This window comes from Puntigrus tetrazona, chromosome 3 (genome assembly GCF_018831695.1).
Source record: "Puntigrus tetrazona isolate hp1 chromosome 3, ASM1883169v1, whole genome shotgun sequence".
Taxonomy (NCBI): domain Eukaryota; kingdom Metazoa; phylum Chordata; class Actinopteri; order Cypriniformes; family Cyprinidae; genus Puntigrus; species Puntigrus tetrazona.
The window spans coordinates 4,261,190-4,283,147 of record NC_056701.1 but is presented as its reverse complement, the minus strand read 5'-3'; the positions used below and the strand labels follow the sequence as shown (position 1 = coordinate 4,283,147).

Here is a 21,958-nt window from a genome sequence, read left to right as displayed (position 1 = left end):
CAAGCAAATGTATGGATAGACTCATGAAGATTGCATGACCTGGCTAACTTGGTGGTTGTATTTCAGGAGAGAAGCCCTACATCTGTCCCTACGAGGGCTGCAACAAGCGATACTCCAATTCCAGTGACCGGTTCAAACACACGCGCACGCACTATGTGGACAAGCCCTACTACTGCAAGATGGTGGGCTGCTTGAAACGCTACACGGACCCCAGCTCCCTGAGGAAGCATATAAAGGCTCACGGGCACTTTGTAGCCCAGGAGCAGGGAGGTCCTGGTGGGGTGGGCTCTCTGATGAAGCCGGGGCATATTGTAGGGGCAGGGAAAGAATCTGAGCTGACTTACGTCAGTGGGGCCCACATCATCATTCCTGGTGCTGCCGCCGCTCTCCTTGGCGGTCACGGTCTGCAGGGTCTCGGAGGCTCCCTCCCCTTGTCCCCCCTCAGTCCCCGCCCCTTGGACTTGAGCACACTGGGCTGCCCAAGCTCCCCTCCAGCTGGGCTTGGGGGGACGTCCATCCTGTCCTTCAGTGGTTCCCCACTCGGCCTAGCCAAGTCACCCTTGCTATCTCATACCTTCTCATCTTCCACGTTGGGGTTGCCCATGGTGCCGATTTTGGGCTCGGAGCGCAGGGACCATGGCAAGGGCAAGGCCAGAGGCGAGGAGAGTGAGGACGAGATCCACAGCGGAGTGCTCAACTTGTCTACGGGGGCGTCCCACGACCCGCTGTCTTGGGTTGTCATCCCATCTGGCCAGGTGGTGCTGAAGCCAGCTGTGGTCAACTGAGCACCACATTCCAGAGGAACGGGCAGGGGAAGGGTGGGGGTGGAACAGGGGTCAGAGATCAGAGGCAAGCCTATGGGGGTTTTCTCAAAGCAAATGCGGTTCTGCTTGGAGATGACACCATCTTCAATTTTAGCGCTACTTTGGTTCTAATTTGTACTTTATGGTCAGACACAGCTACCTGTTTTTTGTGGAAATTGGAATGGAATCTTAAAGTGAAATTTTCTAACAATCTAAAGGCAGACACTCACCTCCATTACATTCTCTTTCTTTCAGTCTTATCTTAATACCAGGGTTATCCAATCTTGCTCCTGGAGTGGTTAGCTCCAACCTGCTCTAACACACCTGCTTGAAAGACTGGAGTAATCCTGAAGAGCTGGACTCACTGTGCTTAATTACGGTTGGGGCTAAAGCAGTGGTGGGCAAATCTGGCCCTCAAAGCACTGCTCAGTTACAACCCTCACTAAACACAAGCTTAGCCTTCATGATTACTAGATAAATTACAGCCAGGTGAGTTTGTTGGAGGTAAGCTTTGCAGGACAATGGACCTTAAGGGCCAAGTTTACTCTCCCCTGGTCTAAACTCTGCAGGAAGGTGGCCCTCCAGAAGCAGGATTGAACCCTAAGTCTTATACACTTTATTTTCTGTTTTTTGAGAGCACTGATCTTAACGGCAGACTTCAGAATCTGTGCCCTTGCTTCAAGAGACAATTGTATTTATGTGTAAGAGAAACTTTTGGACGACAGTGTACGCAACACACTAAAGACACAAATGTATGCCATTATTCTTCAGGAACTGACCTTCAAGTCATTCCGTGCATAATATAAAAAAGACCTCTGAGTGTAGCGAGCTAGAGATCTTTGAGGCTAAATTGCATGGGCTTGGTCAGGTTTGCGAAGGGGTGCTGAGGTCGTAGGTCAGACGAGAGCAGCTTGTTTACTTGCTGTCAATCAACATTTGTTGTACCCTTTAGACCAGTGGTGTCTGATTCTGGCCCTGCTTTGCCACTTTCCTGCAGAGTTCAGCTCCTCAAGACAAGTTTCTATTGATCCCGAAGACCTTGAGTAGCTGGTGTGTTTAATTAGGGCTTGAGCTAAACTTTACCGGACAGTGGCCCATTAGAAACAGGAATGGACACCCCTGCTACAGACTGTCTCAAGTCACACCTCGGTCAGCAGGTACCCTCTGCATTCCTTGCAAGTGAACTTCCTTAGCTCAATGCTACTGCAAGCTATATGAAAAACCTTGCGTTTGCTGCTAGCTGTGTCACTGCAATGTAAGCATACATCTTTGAATAAAAATAGACAAAGTATGAATGACAATCTGTCCTCAGAGGAGGAGGAAATAGAAACCTTGACTAGCTCTATTTTGTTGAATAAGAAAATTTACAGACACAAGGCTCAGACAGACTGAGTTTTAAGTCATACAAGGGCACAAACTCATCAAGCAATCATGCTAACGCCCCATGGACATGGCACTGTTATAAATAGTGCCATCTTATGGTCATCACTTGTACTGCACAGTACTGAACCAAGGGCCTGATTTAACAGTATTGTCCTGCTTTGCAGTATATTAGCACGGCAGGGTAAAACAAAGGACCTCTGGCTGATGCATAAAAGTGGAATGTTAAAAACAACAGTTATCCACAACCCAGTGGACATGCTGACATTTGCAGTACACAAGCTTTAAGTGTACAGCAACGATTACGTGCATAGTTTGGTTAAAATAACTTTGCTTTCACAGTTTGCCCCATGTTAAATCACTGTGCTAAAAATCTAATCGAAAACTCAGAGATTAAAGTAGTGACTTAATAACAAAGTGCAGAAAGCACTATGCAGGTGGCCAAAAGATAGCATTTTGATTGAAGACTCTTTCACATGACCCACATCAACATTCTCCAATGCACCAAACTCTAGAGCAGGGCGTCAAGTTTCAGAATTACCCCTGATGCCACCTTACACAAATGGAGTTGTAGGCAATGCTCCAAGTACTAGAAATTTCACATTTCACCTCATTTGGCTCTGATTTGCAGTTGCAATGATGTGCAATTATGTGGTACGTCATACAAACTGAAAATCAAGAATCAAAAGACTAGATTTTAGGCACATCAAGTAGTACAACACAACCTTTAAGGCAGATATTCACGTTGTGCATTTTATGATACCATCTACAATTCTTGTGTTGAAAGGTGAATTGAAGTTCTAAAGTGGGTCATGTTAGAGATGCTAAAAATTTCACAATCAAGATCTCAACCAGATTAAAATAACACTCTTGATTAAGTCTTCTCTCCTGAACTCAGTCGCGTAACAGTCTCTGTCTTCTCAGGAGAAGTACTTCTATAACAGAGATCAAATATTTAAAGCATCTTTCAGTAATGTCCATTACTCATAGATTGGAAGAAAAACAATATAACAGAACAAACGAATGTAAAAACATTCTGACTAAAATAATCGCACTTCCTTAAAGCATGTTCCCTGCCCTCCCCTCCGAACCATTTTTACACTCAGAGTCTTATTCCATAATTATTTTTGTTTTATTGTTTGTGGAAACTATACGATTAATGCTGTTTTGTTTAACTGACTTTTTGGTTTTGTTTTTGGACGTGACATTTCCTGATGTTGAAGTTGCTTCGTTTCTGCTATCGCTATTTCGTGCTCAGCTTTCTCCAGCTGATGAATCGCGAGGAAATAGGACTGATAAGTTTGCGGGAAGGGTTTTCTAAGAATCCCTCACATTTAGACCAAAATCATCCCGCCAACGTTTGAGGTTTACATGCGGTAGGATGTCTTGTATAACGGACATTCGTCCATTCGACATGTCCGCATCTTGACAGCGTGCCAAGTTTCAAAAGTAGGCCACTGACCCTTACACGGCCCCAGATTATATTTATTCGGTTAAAGCCAAGAAAAGGTGCTTCTAGAAAGCCTTTTAGTAGAGATAATATGCAAATACAAGCAGTAATAAAACACAATCCTCTAAAGTTTGGAGAGCTTTGACATCGGCATGTATTTACACGGTAATGCCGTTTATTAACCCTAGCGTCCTTTAAACAAGTTTGTCCACCTTCTATTCCCTTTACTCATGTTGTTGGCTGGAGGAAGCTGATACTGACACAGACCTATCAAGGTCTACATCAATGTTCAATATCAGATAAGCTGTTTGAACCTTTAACCCTTTGAGCACTCTGAAAACGGCCTCGCTGTTTTACACGGGAGACTCCAAAGGCCTTAACAAAACGATGGTGCGTCCCCAATGACTCTGAATTTACTGCAACTGCATGCGAGAGACTTAAGCAATAAACTGAATGGCAGGGAAGATGTCATAGCTAGATATTTAAATTGAGATATTCACTCCAGTAAAGGTCCAACGATGCAAAAAAAAACTATAAACGGTACATAAAAATAAGCACCATTTTAGAATCTAAAAAAAAGCTCACATTAAAAGCAAAGACGTTTCTACAATTAACTAATAATAGGACAGATTTTTGAAGAGCCACAGAGATGCACAAAGGGTTAACAAAAAGACTACGGCCTGGAAAGGCCAGCATCCATTATTTTTTTCCTTTTTTGCACATTTTTGAGATATTTTAATGTCAGTATTTTAATTTTTTCCAAGTGCCTTTTATTATAGTTGAAATGTAGATGTAATACACTATATGAAAATATATATATATATATATATAAATAAATATATATTTTTTCCCAGCATCATGTTCTAAAGCTGAACATGCAGAATTTTAGAGCTGTAAAAGTCTCCAGTTGGTACAACATAGGTGTGTGCTCCTGTTTTAGAGGATTTTTATTACGATATTGATAAGGATGTCAATGAAAATAAAAGAAACAAACGTTTAATAAATTTCCATTTGATATACTGCGCTTTGCTGTGTCTTTTTTGGCGAACGTTTGGGATATTCGCGCTCAGAGGGCTGAAATGTTTACAGTATTAACTCAGATCAGGGTCTTAGCCTCGGATGAGATGCTGGACTATTTTTCTTGGCTCTTACATCCGTTTGCTTTTGCTCGACATATCCGACTCACCCGTGTGAATAACCGAAATATACATAACAGTCATTTTAAAATGTAAATACGCAGCGTTTGTGAGGATCGCAAAACAAATTTCTGTAATCAGCGTTTATGGCCCAATGCTCATTACCATTTGATATACACTCCCGAAGAACAGCACTCAAATTTGAACAAATATGTTCAATATTCAGTCACTCTCTTTGTTAAAGATTCAGTGTTTTAGTGCTGGTTTAAATCTCTGAAGTCTGAAGTTAATTCACGATGCATATTGTGCTGTGTTTAATGTAATGACTACATAAAACATACTAGGGTTGGGCAAAAATTGAAAGTTTAAAAAATCTAAAATACAGCAAAATATTATATATATATATATATATATATATATATATATATATATATATAATATATATATATATATATATATATATATATATATATAGTAAGTATAATAACAAACCTGTGGAAATTCATTAACCACTCAAATAGCAACACTATATTGCTTCACTGACAGTATTTATGGTGTGAATCTGACGGTAGTAAATGAGGGTAAACGAATTACATTAAATGTAGGCCAAATGTATGAAGATTATAAGGAAAGCTCAGGATTAAAACAAAAAACAACCTTCATCTGCTGCACACTGTTGATTATCACAGACAAGAATCATCCAGACTGGATTGTTTAGTTACACAGAAGTCTATGGGGCATAATATTATACTGGAAAACACATAACTTACTGTTTACAAGATTTAATACGTTATGAAAACATCATATCAAGTTTTTATATCCAAAGTTTTGCCTGCATTTTCTTAGTTTTAACGTTGTTGAATGACTTCTGTGGTTATCTACATTAAGACTGAAACAAATATATATATATATATATATATATGAAAGAAAGAAAAAAAGTCAAAATAAAACCTTATATTAAATCCAGATCATTCAACTAAACTCACGAAACAGGCATGGACATGAAGAAATTAATGAATTTAATTCAAGGTGTGTCCACTAAAAAAAAATAATCAAATATAATAAATCAATAAAAAGTTGAGAGAGAAATCAGCAAGGATGCACTCCAAGCAAAAAGATTCATAAGTTACAAAAGTTTACTATTTCTTGATCAGCAAATCAGTATATTACAAGGATGAAAACGAATCTGAAGGATCCTGTGGACAGATGAGACAAAAATGCGAGACTGTGAAGACTGGAGCAATGATGCAGTACAATGAAAAGATGCTTGATAACAGAAATGACCCAAAACACACCGCTAAAAACACCCAAGAATGGCTAAGCCTCTCTGCAGGAAAAAAATGTCATCTTACAACACATTCAACTAGAAAACAGTTGATTTGAATCCTAACGATATTTCACAATATTACCATCATTTTTGTCCAGGTCTGTTTCATGAGTTTTTTTTTTTTTACTGTAAATTTGACTTTCAAAATAACAGATTATTACTTTTTCAAACTTCTGATTGTGAGTTTTTCTTTCATTGGGAAATGCACATTTTTAAACAGTTCAAAAATAAAACCTCAGAGCTCCTGGATGAAGTCAGCAGCATAAGTTACAAAAGTTTAATTTCTTGATACCTTCTGAAGACTGGAGTGATGTCCAGAAAAAACACTCCTCCACTCAAATGTACAAAAAGATGAGGTTTTAATGGGGTCACAGTGGAATTACCTTCCGAGTGATGTCCAGAAAACACTCCTCCACTCAAATGTACAAAAAGATGAGGTTTTAATGGGGTCACAGTGGAGGGGTTTGAGGGACGGAGCTCACGTCTGCTGCTGTTGATCTGGTGGTTTGGTTTGGTGCTGCTGCTGAATGGAGAGCTCTTCGTCCAGACGCTCTTTAGCCCGTACCACCTACACGATCCACGACAAACGCATATATCACCATCATTAGATCTGAGGCTCAGCGAGATGAAAAAAAAATCCACGAGCGACCCAGAACCAAAAGTTCTGGCCCCACAAGCCCACAATGAAACTAAAATAAACCTCACCTTTGACTGAAGATAGAACGAACCGCCAACCTCTTTGTCGTTGACTTTAAACAGATGCTCGTAATTCTGAGGAGCAAATAAAAGCACATGCAATCAGAGGGGGAACGCCGCAACGCCGAACCCGGCTTCGCCACAGACCCTCACCTTCTGGATCTCCTCTGGTGTTAACGTGGAGAGGTTCAGTATCTGCTGGGCTTCTTGCAAGGTCATTCCCGTGAAACTAGACGCGGCCGCAGACTGCCTGCCCGCCTGACCCCGGGCCTCCGCAGCTGCCTGACTGGCTGCGATCACATTCACACAACAACACCGTCATTTTTCACAGAGAGTTTCCTCACATCGGAGATCATCAGGAGAAGTCATAAGGAGACATTTGAGCATTAAGTCGCTGCAATGCTGTGTCAAGTAAAACTGAATAAACAAACACATATTAAGACGACAAGAACATATACCACACGGTTAGACGTTTATTAATAACGTAAATATAATTGACCTGCAAATTCTTGACGTAAGGCTCTGGCAAAAGCTCGCCCGACCACCTGAGCCCCCATCACGATGATCTGAGCCAGATACTTGGCCTGTGTGAACACAATAAAAACACAAAGCAGAGCATAAAACATTGGGAAAGCGTGCAAAGTGTGTGAGGAAGCGACACGTTTCGGAGTAAAACGTTTCCTAGTAACGAACGAGGTCAATAAAATATTTATTAATAAACGCATGCATCGGAGCAGGCATATTAACGGACTGCTACACACACGCGCAACCTCTTTAAATCATCTTGACGTCCCTTCAGCGGCCTTAAAGGTGCCTACAAACATCTTCCGTTCGTCATGTAATATGACATTAACGTTACTCCTACGAAAATGAAATGCAAGGTCGTTGCATGAGATCATCTGATCCATTACTAGCATTTCTAGAGAGGAAACGCGGAGCTACCGACATAGCATCCCGAGACGATTAGCATATACAAGTAAAAATACGACCGTACCATAACGACGTGCTGCGATGATGCCGAACGGCTCAACTTAGGACAAATGTTTTCACGTGCAACTCCATCAAGGTTGACGAAACCGGCGAAGAAACGACACGGAGACACTCGACACACACCGACACCTGCTGGCCGGAGGAGACGTGCGCGCGCTCGAGACAGCGGAGGCGTGCCGGCGTGACGTCATCACGCACGACGCGTTCGGCGTGGCCAACAAGAAGATACGGTCGTTGTTAATTTCAAGAAAAATGAAATAATAACGATAATAATAATAACATACCGCGTCAATATATAACATGTCATACACTTTATCTTATGTTGATGATGATGCAAATAATAAACGATTACAATTTGATTGTGAAGATCTTGAATAAACACACCACTTAATTCTGTATTTCCTGGCTCTCAAGGTTTTATTTTGAGGCAACATTCCCACAAGACTGATTCCATTCGTAAGAGGAGTGAAAAACATTATTGCCTATCAAGTATTAAAATGAACGCGATTACAAGTGCTGTGAAAAGGCATCCCAAAAACGTCAGATTGGTAACAAAACGAGCTCACATTTAAAAAACACTTCGCAGATCATTACCGTATCTAAATTAACATCTACCATTAATGCGTGATTACATGATCACATGTCAAGCACTGGACAGCGCACGGTACAAGTGCCATAACATGCACGGTTCCTGGCATATGTAAACATGATCTGTTAACAACAACAACAAAAACCCACAATTAGTCGTATTGCATTGTGATAGACCTGATTATTGGAGAAAATACCCTTGTGAAGTAGATTTGTGTTAACACTGTTGATGAGCAGAAGGAAATATACAAAAAGGAGTATTTTCCAGTTTAAAAAGGACTGTTTTCTTTTTTTTAACAGTCTCCAGATCATTCATTTAGAGGTACACAGACTTTTTTGCTTAAAACCTATTAAAGGAAACCTAACACTGGCGAGAACCTAAAGGAGGTTACATTTAATCCAACAAATTACCACGATATCGATGTAAAACGCACATTTAACCATTTCAATAGTCAAATGATTGCATTGAATGCACTTTTCACCAATGAAAATACCTAGAGAGGTTTTGTGTTACAGATCGAGAAAGGCATGTGCTATCATGCAGTCAAGTACGGCAGTACAAAACCGACGGCCATTATAAAACTGTCCTATTGTAAATGTGCACCATGCATCTGAGACGAATGTCTGAGCTATGCATAGGATTGTGTTAATCTCTGGAAAATCATTTGAACTAATCGCAGATATTAATGCTCCAGTTAAACCGATGCAGAGAGATGATGGGTGGATTGAGAGAGCGTGTGTGAGAGCTGAAGCCGACGGGATGAGGAGAGGTTCAGAGGTACGTTGGCACCCTGGAATGGCAAGATTGGAAAACAGCAGACGCGTCCCATGTCTGCTGCTGGCACCCTGACTGGACCGTGAGGCAAGGCTTGTGTGTTAGTCATCCTGAAACACACACACACAGACGGGATTTAGATGGTTTGCGGTGTGTTGTGAATCATTTGGTCAACGTGTGTGTGTATGTGGGGTCAGTTCTTCACTCACCCATTCGTCTTCATCCACCCCCTCATATGACTCCTGTGGCAGAGGGTCTTCCCGGTTTCCCAGCTTCGCCACCATGGCACTGAGCAACTGCAACGGACACGCAAAAAAATGAGACGGGCAGATTAAGACAGAACGAAGGAAAGACAGACGGACAGATGTGAGTGAGAATGAACACGCAGTGAGAATGAAGAGATACATAGATAGACACAGAGAAAGACAGAGAGAGACAGACTAAACGAATGACTGAAGAACAGACAAATGTCAGACAGACAGAATGAATGAATGAACAACCAAGTGATAGACAGAGAGAGCAATGAAACAAGAGAGAGAGAGAGAGAGAGAGAGAGAACAAATGAACAAATGACAGAGAGAGAAAGAAAGACAGACACACAGATCAAACAAATTACAGATAGACAGAATGAATGAATGAACAAACGCCAGACACACAGAACAAACAAATGTCAGACAGAATGAACAAACAAACCAACAATCAAACAATAGACAGAACAAACAAACAAACAACGAATACATAAAATGAACAAATAAAGAATAGAAAAAACTAAAAATCCACAGGCAGAGACAAACAGGATGAACAAACAAACAATATGCAGACAGAACAAACTGATGACAGATAGAAAGACAGACAAACGTCAGATAGACAGAATGAACGAACAAACAAAGGATAGACAGACAGAACAAACTAATTTCAGACAGAATGAACAAACAACGGATACATAAACTTAATCAAACAATATAAAAAAACATAGGCAGAGACAAACAGAATGAACAAACAAAACAATATGCAGACACAACAAACTGATGACAGATAGAAAGACAGACAAACGTCAGATAGACAAACAAAACAAACGATCCACAGATATGCGCGCACACAAACAGAACAAACAAACTACGAATAGAATGAGTAAACAAACAAACAACAGACAAACAGATCAAACAAACGACAGATAAAAGACAGACGGAATCGACAGACAAACATTAGACAGGCAGAATGAACAAACAAACGATTAAAAGGCACACACACACACACACAGAAAAAAAAGATAATGATAGACAGACACACACACCACACACACACACACACACCCCACACAGACACACACACACACACAGACACACACACACCACACACACACACTCCACACACACCACACACACACAGACACACACACACACACACCACACAGACACACCACACACACACACACACACACACACACACACACACACACACACACACACACACACACACACACACACACACAGACACACACACCACACACACAGACACACACACACACCACACACACACACACACAGACACACACACACACACACACACACACACACACACACACTCCACACACACACAGACACACACACAGACACACACACACTCACACACACCACACACACACAGACACACACACCACACACACACACACCACACACACCACACAGACACACCACACACACACACACAGACACACACACACACACACACACACACACACACACAGACACACACACCACACAGACAGACCACACACACACACCACACACACACCACACAGACACACCACACACACACACACACACACACACACACACACACACACACACACACCACACACACCACACACACACACACACACACACACACACACACACTCCACACACACACACACACACACACACACACACACACACACACAGAACAAACAAACAAACAAACAAACTACACAAATGATGAAGAAACAAACAATAGACAGAGACACCTCCTCTTTCTTCTGTTCATCAGTTTTTTCCTCCAGATATACGGAGGAGGGCAGGTACTTCCTAACAGGAGCCTCTTTAGGTGCTTCACTCACTGAAAGAAAACAGATGATAAGGAAGGGTGTCGTAACACTACAAGCACGGGGCTGATTTTTGGGCAGGTATTCTTTGAGGTGAGTTTGGGGATGCAGAGCTGTACCGGGCGTCATGTCCTTGGGCCGAAGGCTGATTTTGCGGTGCTGTCCGTTGGATCCCGAGAGCCAGGCAGCAGCGGTCAGAGATGCTTCCCACCACACTGCAGTCTCCGGGAAAACATCGTCCTGGAAAAACTCTTTCTGCGGAGCCAAGACGGACTCATTAGCTCATTAACTCAAACACTAATACAAAGCGGAAATAGCACTCAAAAATGATAAAGGTATCCAGAAATATAAAACACAGTGTAATCTAAAAATAGAAGAAAATGCATAATATGATAGGGTTCTGGTGCGAGGGTCACTGTTACTTTGACACGAGGCACTCTGAAGGCCACGGGTTCGATCGTGGTCTTGCCAAGTCGGATGGCTCGAGCCACTTCCACGTCACACACATCACATTCAGTCTTCGGCAGGAAACACAACCCCTGCACGACACGGGAAAACATTGGGAAAACAGTTCTGCTTTCTGCATCGCAAACAACGTCGTGGCGGCACCGACGATGATACCTTGTGTGGTTCAGAGGAATGAAAACTGCTACACTCCATGAAGTACGGCGCTTCAGGCACGATCTCGTAAATATAAACACGTGTGTCACCCTGGAAGACCGAAGGATAAATGAATGCACTGTGGCATGGACTTGTTCGTTACTACAAGTGAAGACACACGCTCACGCACCTTCCCAGTGAGGATGAGGACGCTGGTGTCGGGATCGTAGAATGGGATAAGGGTAGAGGGAGACACATCAGCAGGCGCCGAAGCCACAGACCCGGATGCCAAGGACTCAGTGGAGAACAGGTACAGCTGCCTTTCACTACGGCTGTGAAGGAAGTGAGCCATTAATGCTCTTTTAAACCCGAGGTGCTGCTAGTACTATGATCATCGGGGTTAAATTTGTGTTATACGGCACCTGTCGAATCCTGAAACCAGCAGGTACTTGCCGTCACAGACCCACACTACACGGGCTCCTCTCTGGCCCTCAGGTCCTGGGCCCTCCTGCATAAACAAAGATGACAAAACTTAGTCAAAAACATGCTATTTATTTTGCTTTAATAATATTAACCTGATGCTGAACTGACCTGGACGGGCAAGGTGGACCTGCGTGGGTCGTACAGTCGCACTTTTCCATCCTTACACACAGTGGCCAGCAGTTTGCCGTCTGGGCTCCAAGCCATGCCAAATATCTGAGAGAGAGAGTAGTAAGCTTTCTTGACGTCTACAAAATTGACTAGACAAGACTGACAGATAGATAGATAGATAGATAGAGACAGACAGACAGACAGACAGACAGATAGATAGATAGATAGATAGATAGATAGATAGACAGACAGACAGACAGACAGACAGATAGATAGATAGATAGATAGATAGATAGATGGATAGATAGACACAGACAAACAGATAGATAGATAGATAGACAGACAGACAGATAGACATAGAGATAGATAGATAGATAGATAGACAGACAGATAGACAGACAGAGAGATAGATAGACAGAGAGATAGATAGATAGACACAAACAGATATAGATAGATAGACAGACAGACAGACAGACAGACAGACAGATAGATAGATAGATAGATAGACAGATAGATAGACAGATAGATAGACAGAGAGATAGATAGACAGAGAGATAGATAGATAGACACAAACAGATATAGATAGATAGATAGATAGATAGATAGATAGACAGATAGACAGAGAGATAGACAGATAGACAGACAGACAGACACAAACAGATATAGATAGATAGATAGACAGACAGACAGACAGACAGACAGACAGACAGACAGACAGATAGATAGACAGACAGATAGACAGATAGATAGACAGAGAGATAGATAGACAGAGAGATAGATAGATAGACACAAACAGATATAGATAGATAGATAGATAGATAGATAGATAGATAGATAGATAGATAGATAGATAGACAGATAGACAGAGAGATAGACAGATAGACAGACAGACAGACACAAACAGATATAGATAGATAGATATAGATAGATAGACAGATAGACACAGAGAAACAGATAGACAGACAGACAGACAGACAGAGAGATAGATAGACAGACAGATAGATAGATAGACAGACAGATAGACAGATAGATAGACAGAGAGATAGATAGACAGAGAGATAGATAGATAGACACAAACAGATATAGATAGATAGATAGATAGATAGATAGATAGATAGATAGATAGATAGATAGACAGATAGACAGAGAGATAGACAGATAGACAGACAGACAGACACAAACAGATATAGATAGATAGATAGATAGATAGATATAGATAGATAGACAGATAGACACAGAGAAACAGATAGATAGACAGACAGACAGACAGACAGAGAGATAGATAGACACAGACAGACAGATAGACAAATAGATAGACATAGACATATAGATAGATAGATAGATAGATAGATAGATAGATAGATATACAGATATAGACACACAGACCTGGTCCTGATGTCCACTCAGTCGTTTGACTTCCTCTCCCGTCTCCAGGCTCCAGAGTCTCACGGAGAGGTCGTAGGACGAGGACGCCAGCAGACCGGACGCGTGGGGGTGGAACTTGACGGAGTAAATCTTCTCCGTGTGTCCTGCCATCGGTGAAGGGCGCACGTCAATCAAACACCATAGAGTCACTACCTCTACAGTTCAGAGGTCACACGCGCCAGTTTCTTACCACGCAGAACCAGCTCCGGCTCAGTCAGGGTTTCGGTCAGGCCTCCTTTGGGAATCCGCCACACGCGGATCTTGGCATCGTCACCGGCTTTGAGACAGACACGTTATAGCACAGGTACATCGCAATATCTTTTGGTATCTGATTATGCGATACAGATTGCATGCGACCAGGCACTTTGAATAGCTGGTACTGTATACTGCAGCATGTGACTCTGTATTGACCAATCAGAATCCAGAATCAGAGCCATCACTTTTTATACGGCCATTTTAAATAGCCGATGAAAACTCACCGACGACCAGCTTGTGCGTGTCGAAGGGGTCCCAGCAGAAGTCGGCCACGTTGACGGAGTTCTGGATGGTGGGCAGGGCGGTGTCCGGCAGTTTTCCAGGCTGGGACAGCTGCGGAAGCAGTCAGACGCTGTAAACCGATCAAAGCTTTGGAACGAAAAGGGAAGTGAAGGCACAGCAGCGCGCACCTCGAAGACGGCGATCTGGCCCCCGGCGATGGCGAGAGGCACCGCCACGCGCCGGCCGTTGGCACAGAAGCCGTCGCACTCTCCCGGGGTGGTCAGATGAAGCCCGCGCAGGTTAGAGATGTGAGCGTCCCGGTGCAAAACGGCCCCCTGGATGTGACGGAACTTGGAGCTCGGGCCTGAGAGTCACAGAAAGCCACTGGTTACAAGAGCTGGGCAAAAAACACTCTTTTTCGGTGATCTTTGGCATCGGTTTGGGGGCGGTACGATTTTTGTTTGTATATTTTGCAAGGATGCATTAAATCGATCAGAAATGGCTGTTATTTTTTTGCTTCGTGAGCATCAGATGAATCCTGGACACAAATCGCAGAAATATGAAGCAGCATAACATTTTTGGATATTAATGATAGCAAAGCCAAACAATAATCGCAGTTAGTCGCATTCAAAACTAACGTTTAATGTGACTCGGGACCACAAACCCAGTCATAAGCAGCACAGGTGTATATTTGAAGCAATAGCCAAAAATAATAGGTCAAAATAATAATTTTTTTAATGGCAAAAATCATTAGGATATTAAGCAAAAATCAGGTTCCATAAATAAATCAAAACGTAATTTGTGATTAGTAATATGAATAGCTATAGACACTTTAAAGGTGAGTTTCTGAGTCTTTGTATCTCATCCAAATATTGTCATATCCATACCATATCAATGCAAAGCTTATTTATTCAGCTTTCAGATGATGTATAAATTTCAATTTTGAACAATTGAACTTTATGACCGGTTTTGTGCTCCAGGGTCACATTTGTGCATGTTCGGTGTATATTTATTATGTATATATAGCCATTATATATATATATATATATATATATATATATATATATATATATATATATATATATATATATATATATTATCAATGTTGGCAGCAGTTTTTTGGAACCTGCCATGATTTTTCATGATTCTTTGATGAACAAATAAAAAAAAAACTTTTATAACAATATAAATATTTGCCATTACTTAGCAATTTAATGCATCCTTGCTGAAGAGTAAAAAAAAAAAAAAAAAAAAAAAAAAAAATATATATATATATAATATATATATATATATATATATATATATATATATATATATATTTCTGAAGGATCATGTGACGAATAGTGTAATGATGCTGAAAATTCAGCTCTGATCACAGGAATACATCAGATTTTATGTATACTGAAATAGAAAAGTGCTATTTCACATAGTGATAATATTTCACGATCCTGTAAATAAATGTAACACAATAAATGTTCTGATCCCAAACTCTTGACAGGTAGCGTATGTCTGTTTGGCTGCAGGATGTGAAGTCAGAGAGTGACCGAGCATGCTGTGGATGGCGCGGGAGCTCTGGCTGGGGCTGGGCAGGAAGCCGGACGACAGGCCGCTGGTGGAGGACGGGGAGCGGGACGGGGCCACGCTGCTGCTGGGGCTGCTGAGGGGACTGCTGGAGGTCGAGGCCTCCTGACAACAACAGAGACACACGCTGTAAGACCACCGCGTCTGCCGACCGCACTTATCTCCTCGTGCTCCCCCACAGACCTCTTTGCTCTTGACACGGGGAAGATCCTTTGGTTTTGTCTCCTGAGCCGATGGAGCGGCCGGTTTTGGCCTCTTGCTCGGGTGAAGACTGACTCGCTCCACCTGAAACAGTTCAAGTGTCACAGAGGTCAGCACGTCCCCCTTCGTGTATTTCCCCCGTTTTAGTTACGGTAAGAAATCCGTGACTAAGACGGCAGAGGTCCGTACTTGTTTGTTGTCTCCTTTCCACCAGTCCTCTGCCGTCATGGCCGGAGTCTGACCCACAGTGTCCGGATACAAGTCCGCATGAAAGTCCTGTCCTGCCTATTACACACCAAACACATAACATGCTCAGACTGGATGATTTTGGACAAATAAAAGAAAGAGGAAACTCATTTTTCCTACTCATTTAGTAATAATATATACAGTATATATATATATATATATATATATATATATATATATATATATATATATATATATATATATATACACAGTGTATATATATATATATATATATATATACACATATATATACATTATATATATATACACATATATATACAGTATATATATATATACACATATATATACAGTATATATATATATATATATACATATATATATACAGTATATATATATATATAATTTTGCAAAACAATTAACTAAATGAAAAATGACTATTTATTAATAAAAACATAATGGTAGAAAATGTAAAATATTGTTAATAATAATCAGTATTTTTATTTGTAGTATTTAAATTACTAAATTAAACAGTTCAACAAGGATATATAATCACTACTACATATAATAATACTTTCATATTCAAAATAAAAAAGTATAATAATAATATTATTTTAGTAGTGATTATATTATAATTTAATTGTATTACTATTTCAATTTAAAAAATGTAATTAATGAAATGTAATTATTGCAAAATACTACTGTACTGTGAAATTAAATGTTTTAAATGATTTAATAAAACAGGTAAATTATAATATTAATTTATAGTTACAGTTAGAGTGTTTATAGTCACTTGTATTAACAATAATAATAATAATAATAATATATAGTAAAAAATATATATATAGTCTTATAGTAAAAAAAAAAGATAATTTTTTTTTTGCTTAATTTTATTTCTATTTAAATGATAAAAATGAAGCAAATTGATATATGCAAAATATTACATTAATGCTATTGAACTGAAAAAAAAACAAGTACTGAATAATAATAATATTTTGCAATGAAAACGCTTTTTAGCCGCTTTTAAAGCAGAAAAGCACTAAAATACTTTTTATATTCTGTTTTGTTGATATCTGTATAAATGCTTCTCATCACAAATATTGCAATTACGTCCGTCATGCAGGTCGGAAAGTAAGGAAACGATCAACTTAATCAGTCAAGCACGTCAGCAGCCTGTGCATTATCAGATGGACGCGTGTTCACGCTCACCTTGCGAGGCACCTGGTAGCTGATGGGCACTATGAAGTTATCCGTGAGCTGCATCAGACGCAGAACCTCGCAGCAGCTGACGTCCAGAGCGAGCTTCGGCACCAGAGCCACGCCACGAGTCGACAGGTCCGTCAAACAGTGACTCACTGACCGCCACAGACACAGGACAGCTTCAGGACACGGAGAAAACAAGAGCCAGAGCATCCGGGGAAAAAACAGTCTGCGTTACCTTGAGACAGGAAGGGCTCGCCGCTGTTCACCTCGAAGCAGTCGATCACGCTCTCACCCTGAGAAAACAGGGGTAATAACAGCATTCACACCCAAGGAGGTACGAAACACCTTCAAGTATGCTCAGAGACGCTCACGTACGTTTCCAGAGACGATGAGCAGTCCAGAGTCTGGGTCAAAGAGAGGGATCAGAGTCCTGCGGATACAAACAGACACAATAATGCTAAAGCTACTGATGCTGTAAGACGCTAACGTTTCCTTCCTCGTACGCTTTCATTGAAGGATGCGTTAAGCTGAACGAAACTAATGAAAATTATATTGATTATATTTCAAATAAATGTTTTTTTTTACTTTCTATTCATGATCATTATAGCAAAGAGGAAAAAGAAACACTTATAGTTTATATATATATATATATATATATATATATATATATATATATATATATATATATATATATATATATATATAAATATATATATAATGTTTTTTAGATATTTTAATATTTTTTTTCTGTATTTTTTAATCAAATAAATGCATCCTTGGTAAGCATAAAATACTTCCAAAATGTTTAACAAATATTGTCATTATAGGAACTTTTACCTTGTTATATTAATTTGGCCATAAATTAATAATTTTTTAAAGTGCATCAACATGGCAGCCACCACGAGAGGGCGACACACTTCAGATAAAGAAGAGGCAATATTAAAAAAAATACAGGAATGAGGAATAATAGCTGCAGTATATTATGCTGCACTAAATTTAATACTAATAACCACAGGTTGAATTCGCCAACATCTAGAGGGCTTCAAGAAGACAATTAAGTTAACACAAGTAAAACATAAGAACAGGGTTTTGTTTATGAAGTATGATTGTTTGCGGTGGATTGTTGCGTCCTTTTGACCACTAGGTGGCAGAAAATGCAGGGAACTTAACTCGCTTTAACGCAGAACCCCACAAAGCACGCAAAAAGCTTCACTTGGGGCTCATTTAAATCGGTCTGTTTGACCCCGGACTGGAATCCGGTCGTCTTTCACACATACAAAGCCACATTGATCCGTCTGCCGTCTGACGCCCGAGGCACGAGCCGCCGGGGCCCGGGGGCCGGGGTCACGGCACGAACTCCGCCGTCTATTTCGAGTCACATGCTGCTGGGAGCGGGGCGTGTTTCTGCTTCACTCGAAGAAACCAGATCAAACCTTTCACCCACATCAATCAGCTCGGAGCGTGGGACATAACTGATGATCGCAAACCACAGAATACTACAGAAGAGCCTGCCCCTCCAGCTCTTGAAGGGGAGCTTGACAAAACGATCTTACACAACTTTTAAATGGTTTATTTTGCCATCTTTTTGGCTACCCTTATGTTGCATGGTTTCTAGTCAAGATATTTTTCTTAATTTCTAAGCCGGTCATTTCCATATATGTAAATACAGAAGCAGAGTAAAGTTTAATTATTAATTGTATCATCTGAATACAATTAACTCTTACTGTATATGGTTAAATATTATATATATATATATAAAAAAACTATATATTTATCATTTTTATTTATTGGTAGCATTTATTTTATTTATTATATTTTATAATAATGCCATATTAAAATCAAATCAAATCAAAAATAAATAAATGGGAAAAAACCTTAAAATACATTTATTTTTATAGTTATGAAATAATTTCTTGTAACACTTTAATAATCACATATCATTCACTTTGGAATAAAAGCAACTGAGACTTTCATTCAACAAGGACCCATGAAATTGATAAAAAAAAAAAAAAAAGCTAGCTAATTTTAATTTTTAAATACAATTTAAATATAAAAAAACCTTTATATATATATATATATATATATATATATATATATATATATATATATATATATATATATATATATATATATATATTACTCAATACAATACAATAAGCTTTTTTAAGTAATTACACATAAAATAATTTTATTGAATATCCTAATTATTAAATAGACAACTTTTATGATGCCTGGTCTTTATTTTTGCAGTTTGTCAGCCCTAGCGGCCCATAGTCTTTCTGAATCATGTGACAGATTTTTCATTTTGGACCGACCTTTTAGCAAAAAGGTCACTAAATACTACAAACTCCACAAGCCGACGCAAACGTGACCTTCAGCAATCCTTCAGCAAACAGCCGGGATGAGAAAACACCTGCAGGACTTCAAGTGTTTGTTCACTAATGAACTGCTAATTTAACAAAAAGAAAGAGTTGACTTTTTTGCATATTGCCCGTCCACTTGTTAGGGAAAAAAAACAGAAGTGTTTTTTCGTGTTGTTTGGGACTCGAAAAAATCCATACAGGCGCTTTATACCTGGGCAGTGAGACGGAATGGAGAGCAAATGAAGGAGTCAAAGATTTCAGGTCATTTAATTATAATTCTCAGGTATTTCTCCTGGAGAGCGGTTACTTAGACGCTTCTCCTGCAAATAAAACTCTAGCAGAGTTTCCAGAACAAAAAACAAAAATCTGAGATTTCAACATAACATAAACATTTCTCATCAGAATCTTAAACAGAGTTTTCTGCTTTCAAAGTCTATATACAAAAGTCGAACGTCTCGGTATGAACTCATCACAGTCTTAAGTCTTCCTTTGTTTTTCCTAGACTGCAATAGAGCAAACAGACCTTTCTTGCTTTCGAAATCGACAAAGATTTCGAAAAGGTCGGCTCTCGTGCTTAGATTTGCCCAGAAAAGTTTCAAAAAAGTTATCACGAAGCCTAAGCGATGAAAGAGGAGCCTCTGTCCCGTGAGAGGAATAACTGAGCACATAAAAACAGACACGGCTCACTTCACCGCTGTATTGGAGCGAGGCTACTCTGTGTGTGTGTGTGCGTGTGTGTGTGTGTGTGTGTGTGTGTGTGTGTGTGTGTGTGTGTGTGTGTGTGTGTGTGTGTGTGTGTGTGTGTGTGTCTGTGTGTGGCTCCAGACAGTAGTCCGGTCATGAATGAATGCTAAAACACTCCGGGACGTCATTCTCTGTGAGCGCTCACACACATCGAAGCATCACAAAAACCTCTAATCTAGATGTAAGCCTTTAGATGCAGAGAAGAACCAACAAACACACACACACACTCACACACACACACTCACTCACACACACACACACACACTCATTCACTCACACACACACACTCACACTCACTCACACACACACACACACACACTCACGCACACTCACTCCCTCACACACTCACTCACACACTAACGCTCACACACTCACTCACACACTCACGCTTCCTCACGCACACTCACTCACACTCACTCACGCACACACACTCCCTCACTCAAACACACATTCACTCCCTCACGCACACTCACACACTCACGCACGCTCACACACTCACTCACGCTCGCACACTCACTCACACACACACACACACACTCACTCCCTCCCACACGCACACACACACTCACTCACACACTCACGCTCCTCACGCACACTCACTCACTCACACACACACACACACACACACACTCACTCACTCACACACATTCACTCCCTCACGCACTCACACACACTCACTCACACACACTCACTCACACACACACACACACACTCATGCTCCCTCACGCACACTCACTCACTCACACTCACGCTCCCTCACGCACACTCACTCCACGCACACTCACACACTCACTCACACACACACACTCATGCTCCCTCACGCACACTCACTCACGCACTCACTCACACACTCACACACTCCTCACACTCACTCACGCACACTCATGCTCACTCATTTACTCACTCATGCACACTCCCTCACACACACACACTCACTCCCACACGCACACACTCACGCACACACACACACTCATGCTCCCTCACGCACACTCACTCACTCACACACTCACTCACGCACGCACACACACACACACTCCCTCACTCACACTCACTCCCTCACGCACACTCACACACACTCACTCACACACTCACGCACGCACTCACACACGCATGCACACTCACTCACACACACACTCACTCACTCACACTCACACGCACACACACACACACTCACTCACTCACACACTCACTCACGCACGCACTCACACACGCACGCACACTCACTCACACACTCACTCACTCACTCACTCACTCACGCACACTCACTCACTCCCTCACACTCACTCCCTCACACTCTCACTCACTCTCACTTCCTCACGCACACACACTCACACTCACACT

General features: G+C 40.9%; 3 protein-coding genes across 7 annotated transcripts in view; 1 reads left to right on the top strand and 2 right to left on the bottom strand.

The window, feature by feature from the left end:
• Window positions 1-4,653, top strand: part of glis2b (GLIS family zinc finger 2b) — a 35,765-nt gene extending 31,112 nt beyond the window's left edge. For both annotated transcript variants that reach the window (XM_043234138.1, XM_043234137.1), the window contains exon 7: window positions 67-4,653. In XM_043234138.1, coding sequence (XP_043090073.1) covers window positions 67-785 — 719 coding nt within the window. In that variant the 3' untranslated portion in view covers window positions 786-4,653. The remainder of the gene's footprint in view (window positions 1-66) is intronic.
• Window positions 4,654-6,474: 1,821 nt separating this feature from the next.
• Window positions 6,475-7,950, bottom strand: pam16 (presequence translocase associated motor 16). Its single transcript, XM_043234391.1, has 5 exons — window positions 7,787-7,950; window positions 7,292-7,376; window positions 6,946-7,082; window positions 6,802-6,867; window positions 6,475-6,664 (listed from the first exon to the last, which is right to left on the bottom strand). The coding sequence occupies exons 1-5, from the start codon at window positions 7,787-7,789 to the stop codon at window positions 6,575-6,577; spliced, it is 381 nt and encodes a 126-aa protein (XP_043090326.1). The 5' UTR covers window positions 7,790-7,950; the 3' UTR covers window positions 6,475-6,574.
• A 230-nt stretch (window positions 7,951-8,180) lies between these two features.
• coro7 (coronin 7) overlaps window positions 8,181-21,958 on the bottom strand; it is a 119,898-nt gene continuing 106,120 nt past the window's right edge. For 2 of the 4 annotated variants that reach the window (XM_043234107.1, XM_043234128.1), the window contains 18 exons: window positions 17,886-17,940; window positions 17,746-17,803; window positions 17,517-17,662; window positions 16,293-16,388; window positions 15,866-16,187; window positions 14,510-14,685; window positions 14,324-14,432; window positions 14,035-14,121; window positions 13,806-13,948; window positions 12,420-12,524; window positions 12,251-12,336; window positions 12,019-12,160; window positions 11,850-11,939; window positions 11,651-11,767; window positions 11,348-11,483; window positions 11,151-11,242; window positions 9,355-9,441; window positions 8,181-9,255 (listed from right to left, as the gene is read on the bottom strand). In XM_043234107.1, coding sequence (XP_043090042.1) covers window positions 9,247-9,255; window positions 9,355-9,441; window positions 11,151-11,242; window positions 11,348-11,483; window positions 11,651-11,767; window positions 11,850-11,939; window positions 12,019-12,160; window positions 12,251-12,336; window positions 12,420-12,524; window positions 13,806-13,948; window positions 14,035-14,121; window positions 14,324-14,432; window positions 14,510-14,685; window positions 15,866-16,187; window positions 16,293-16,388; window positions 17,517-17,662; window positions 17,746-17,803; window positions 17,886-17,940 — 2,056 coding nt within the window. In that variant the 3' untranslated portion in view covers window positions 8,181-9,246. Of the gene's footprint in view, window positions 9,256-9,354; window positions 9,442-11,150; window positions 11,243-11,347; window positions 11,484-11,644; window positions 11,768-11,849; window positions 11,940-12,018; window positions 12,161-12,250; window positions 12,337-12,419; window positions 12,525-13,805; window positions 13,949-14,034; window positions 14,122-14,323; window positions 14,433-14,509; window positions 14,686-15,865; window positions 16,188-16,292; window positions 16,389-17,516; window positions 17,663-17,745; window positions 17,804-17,885; window positions 17,941-21,958 lie in introns of all 4 variants that reach the window. The other 2 variants (XM_043234113.1, XM_043234119.1) reach the window with 2 other exon arrangements.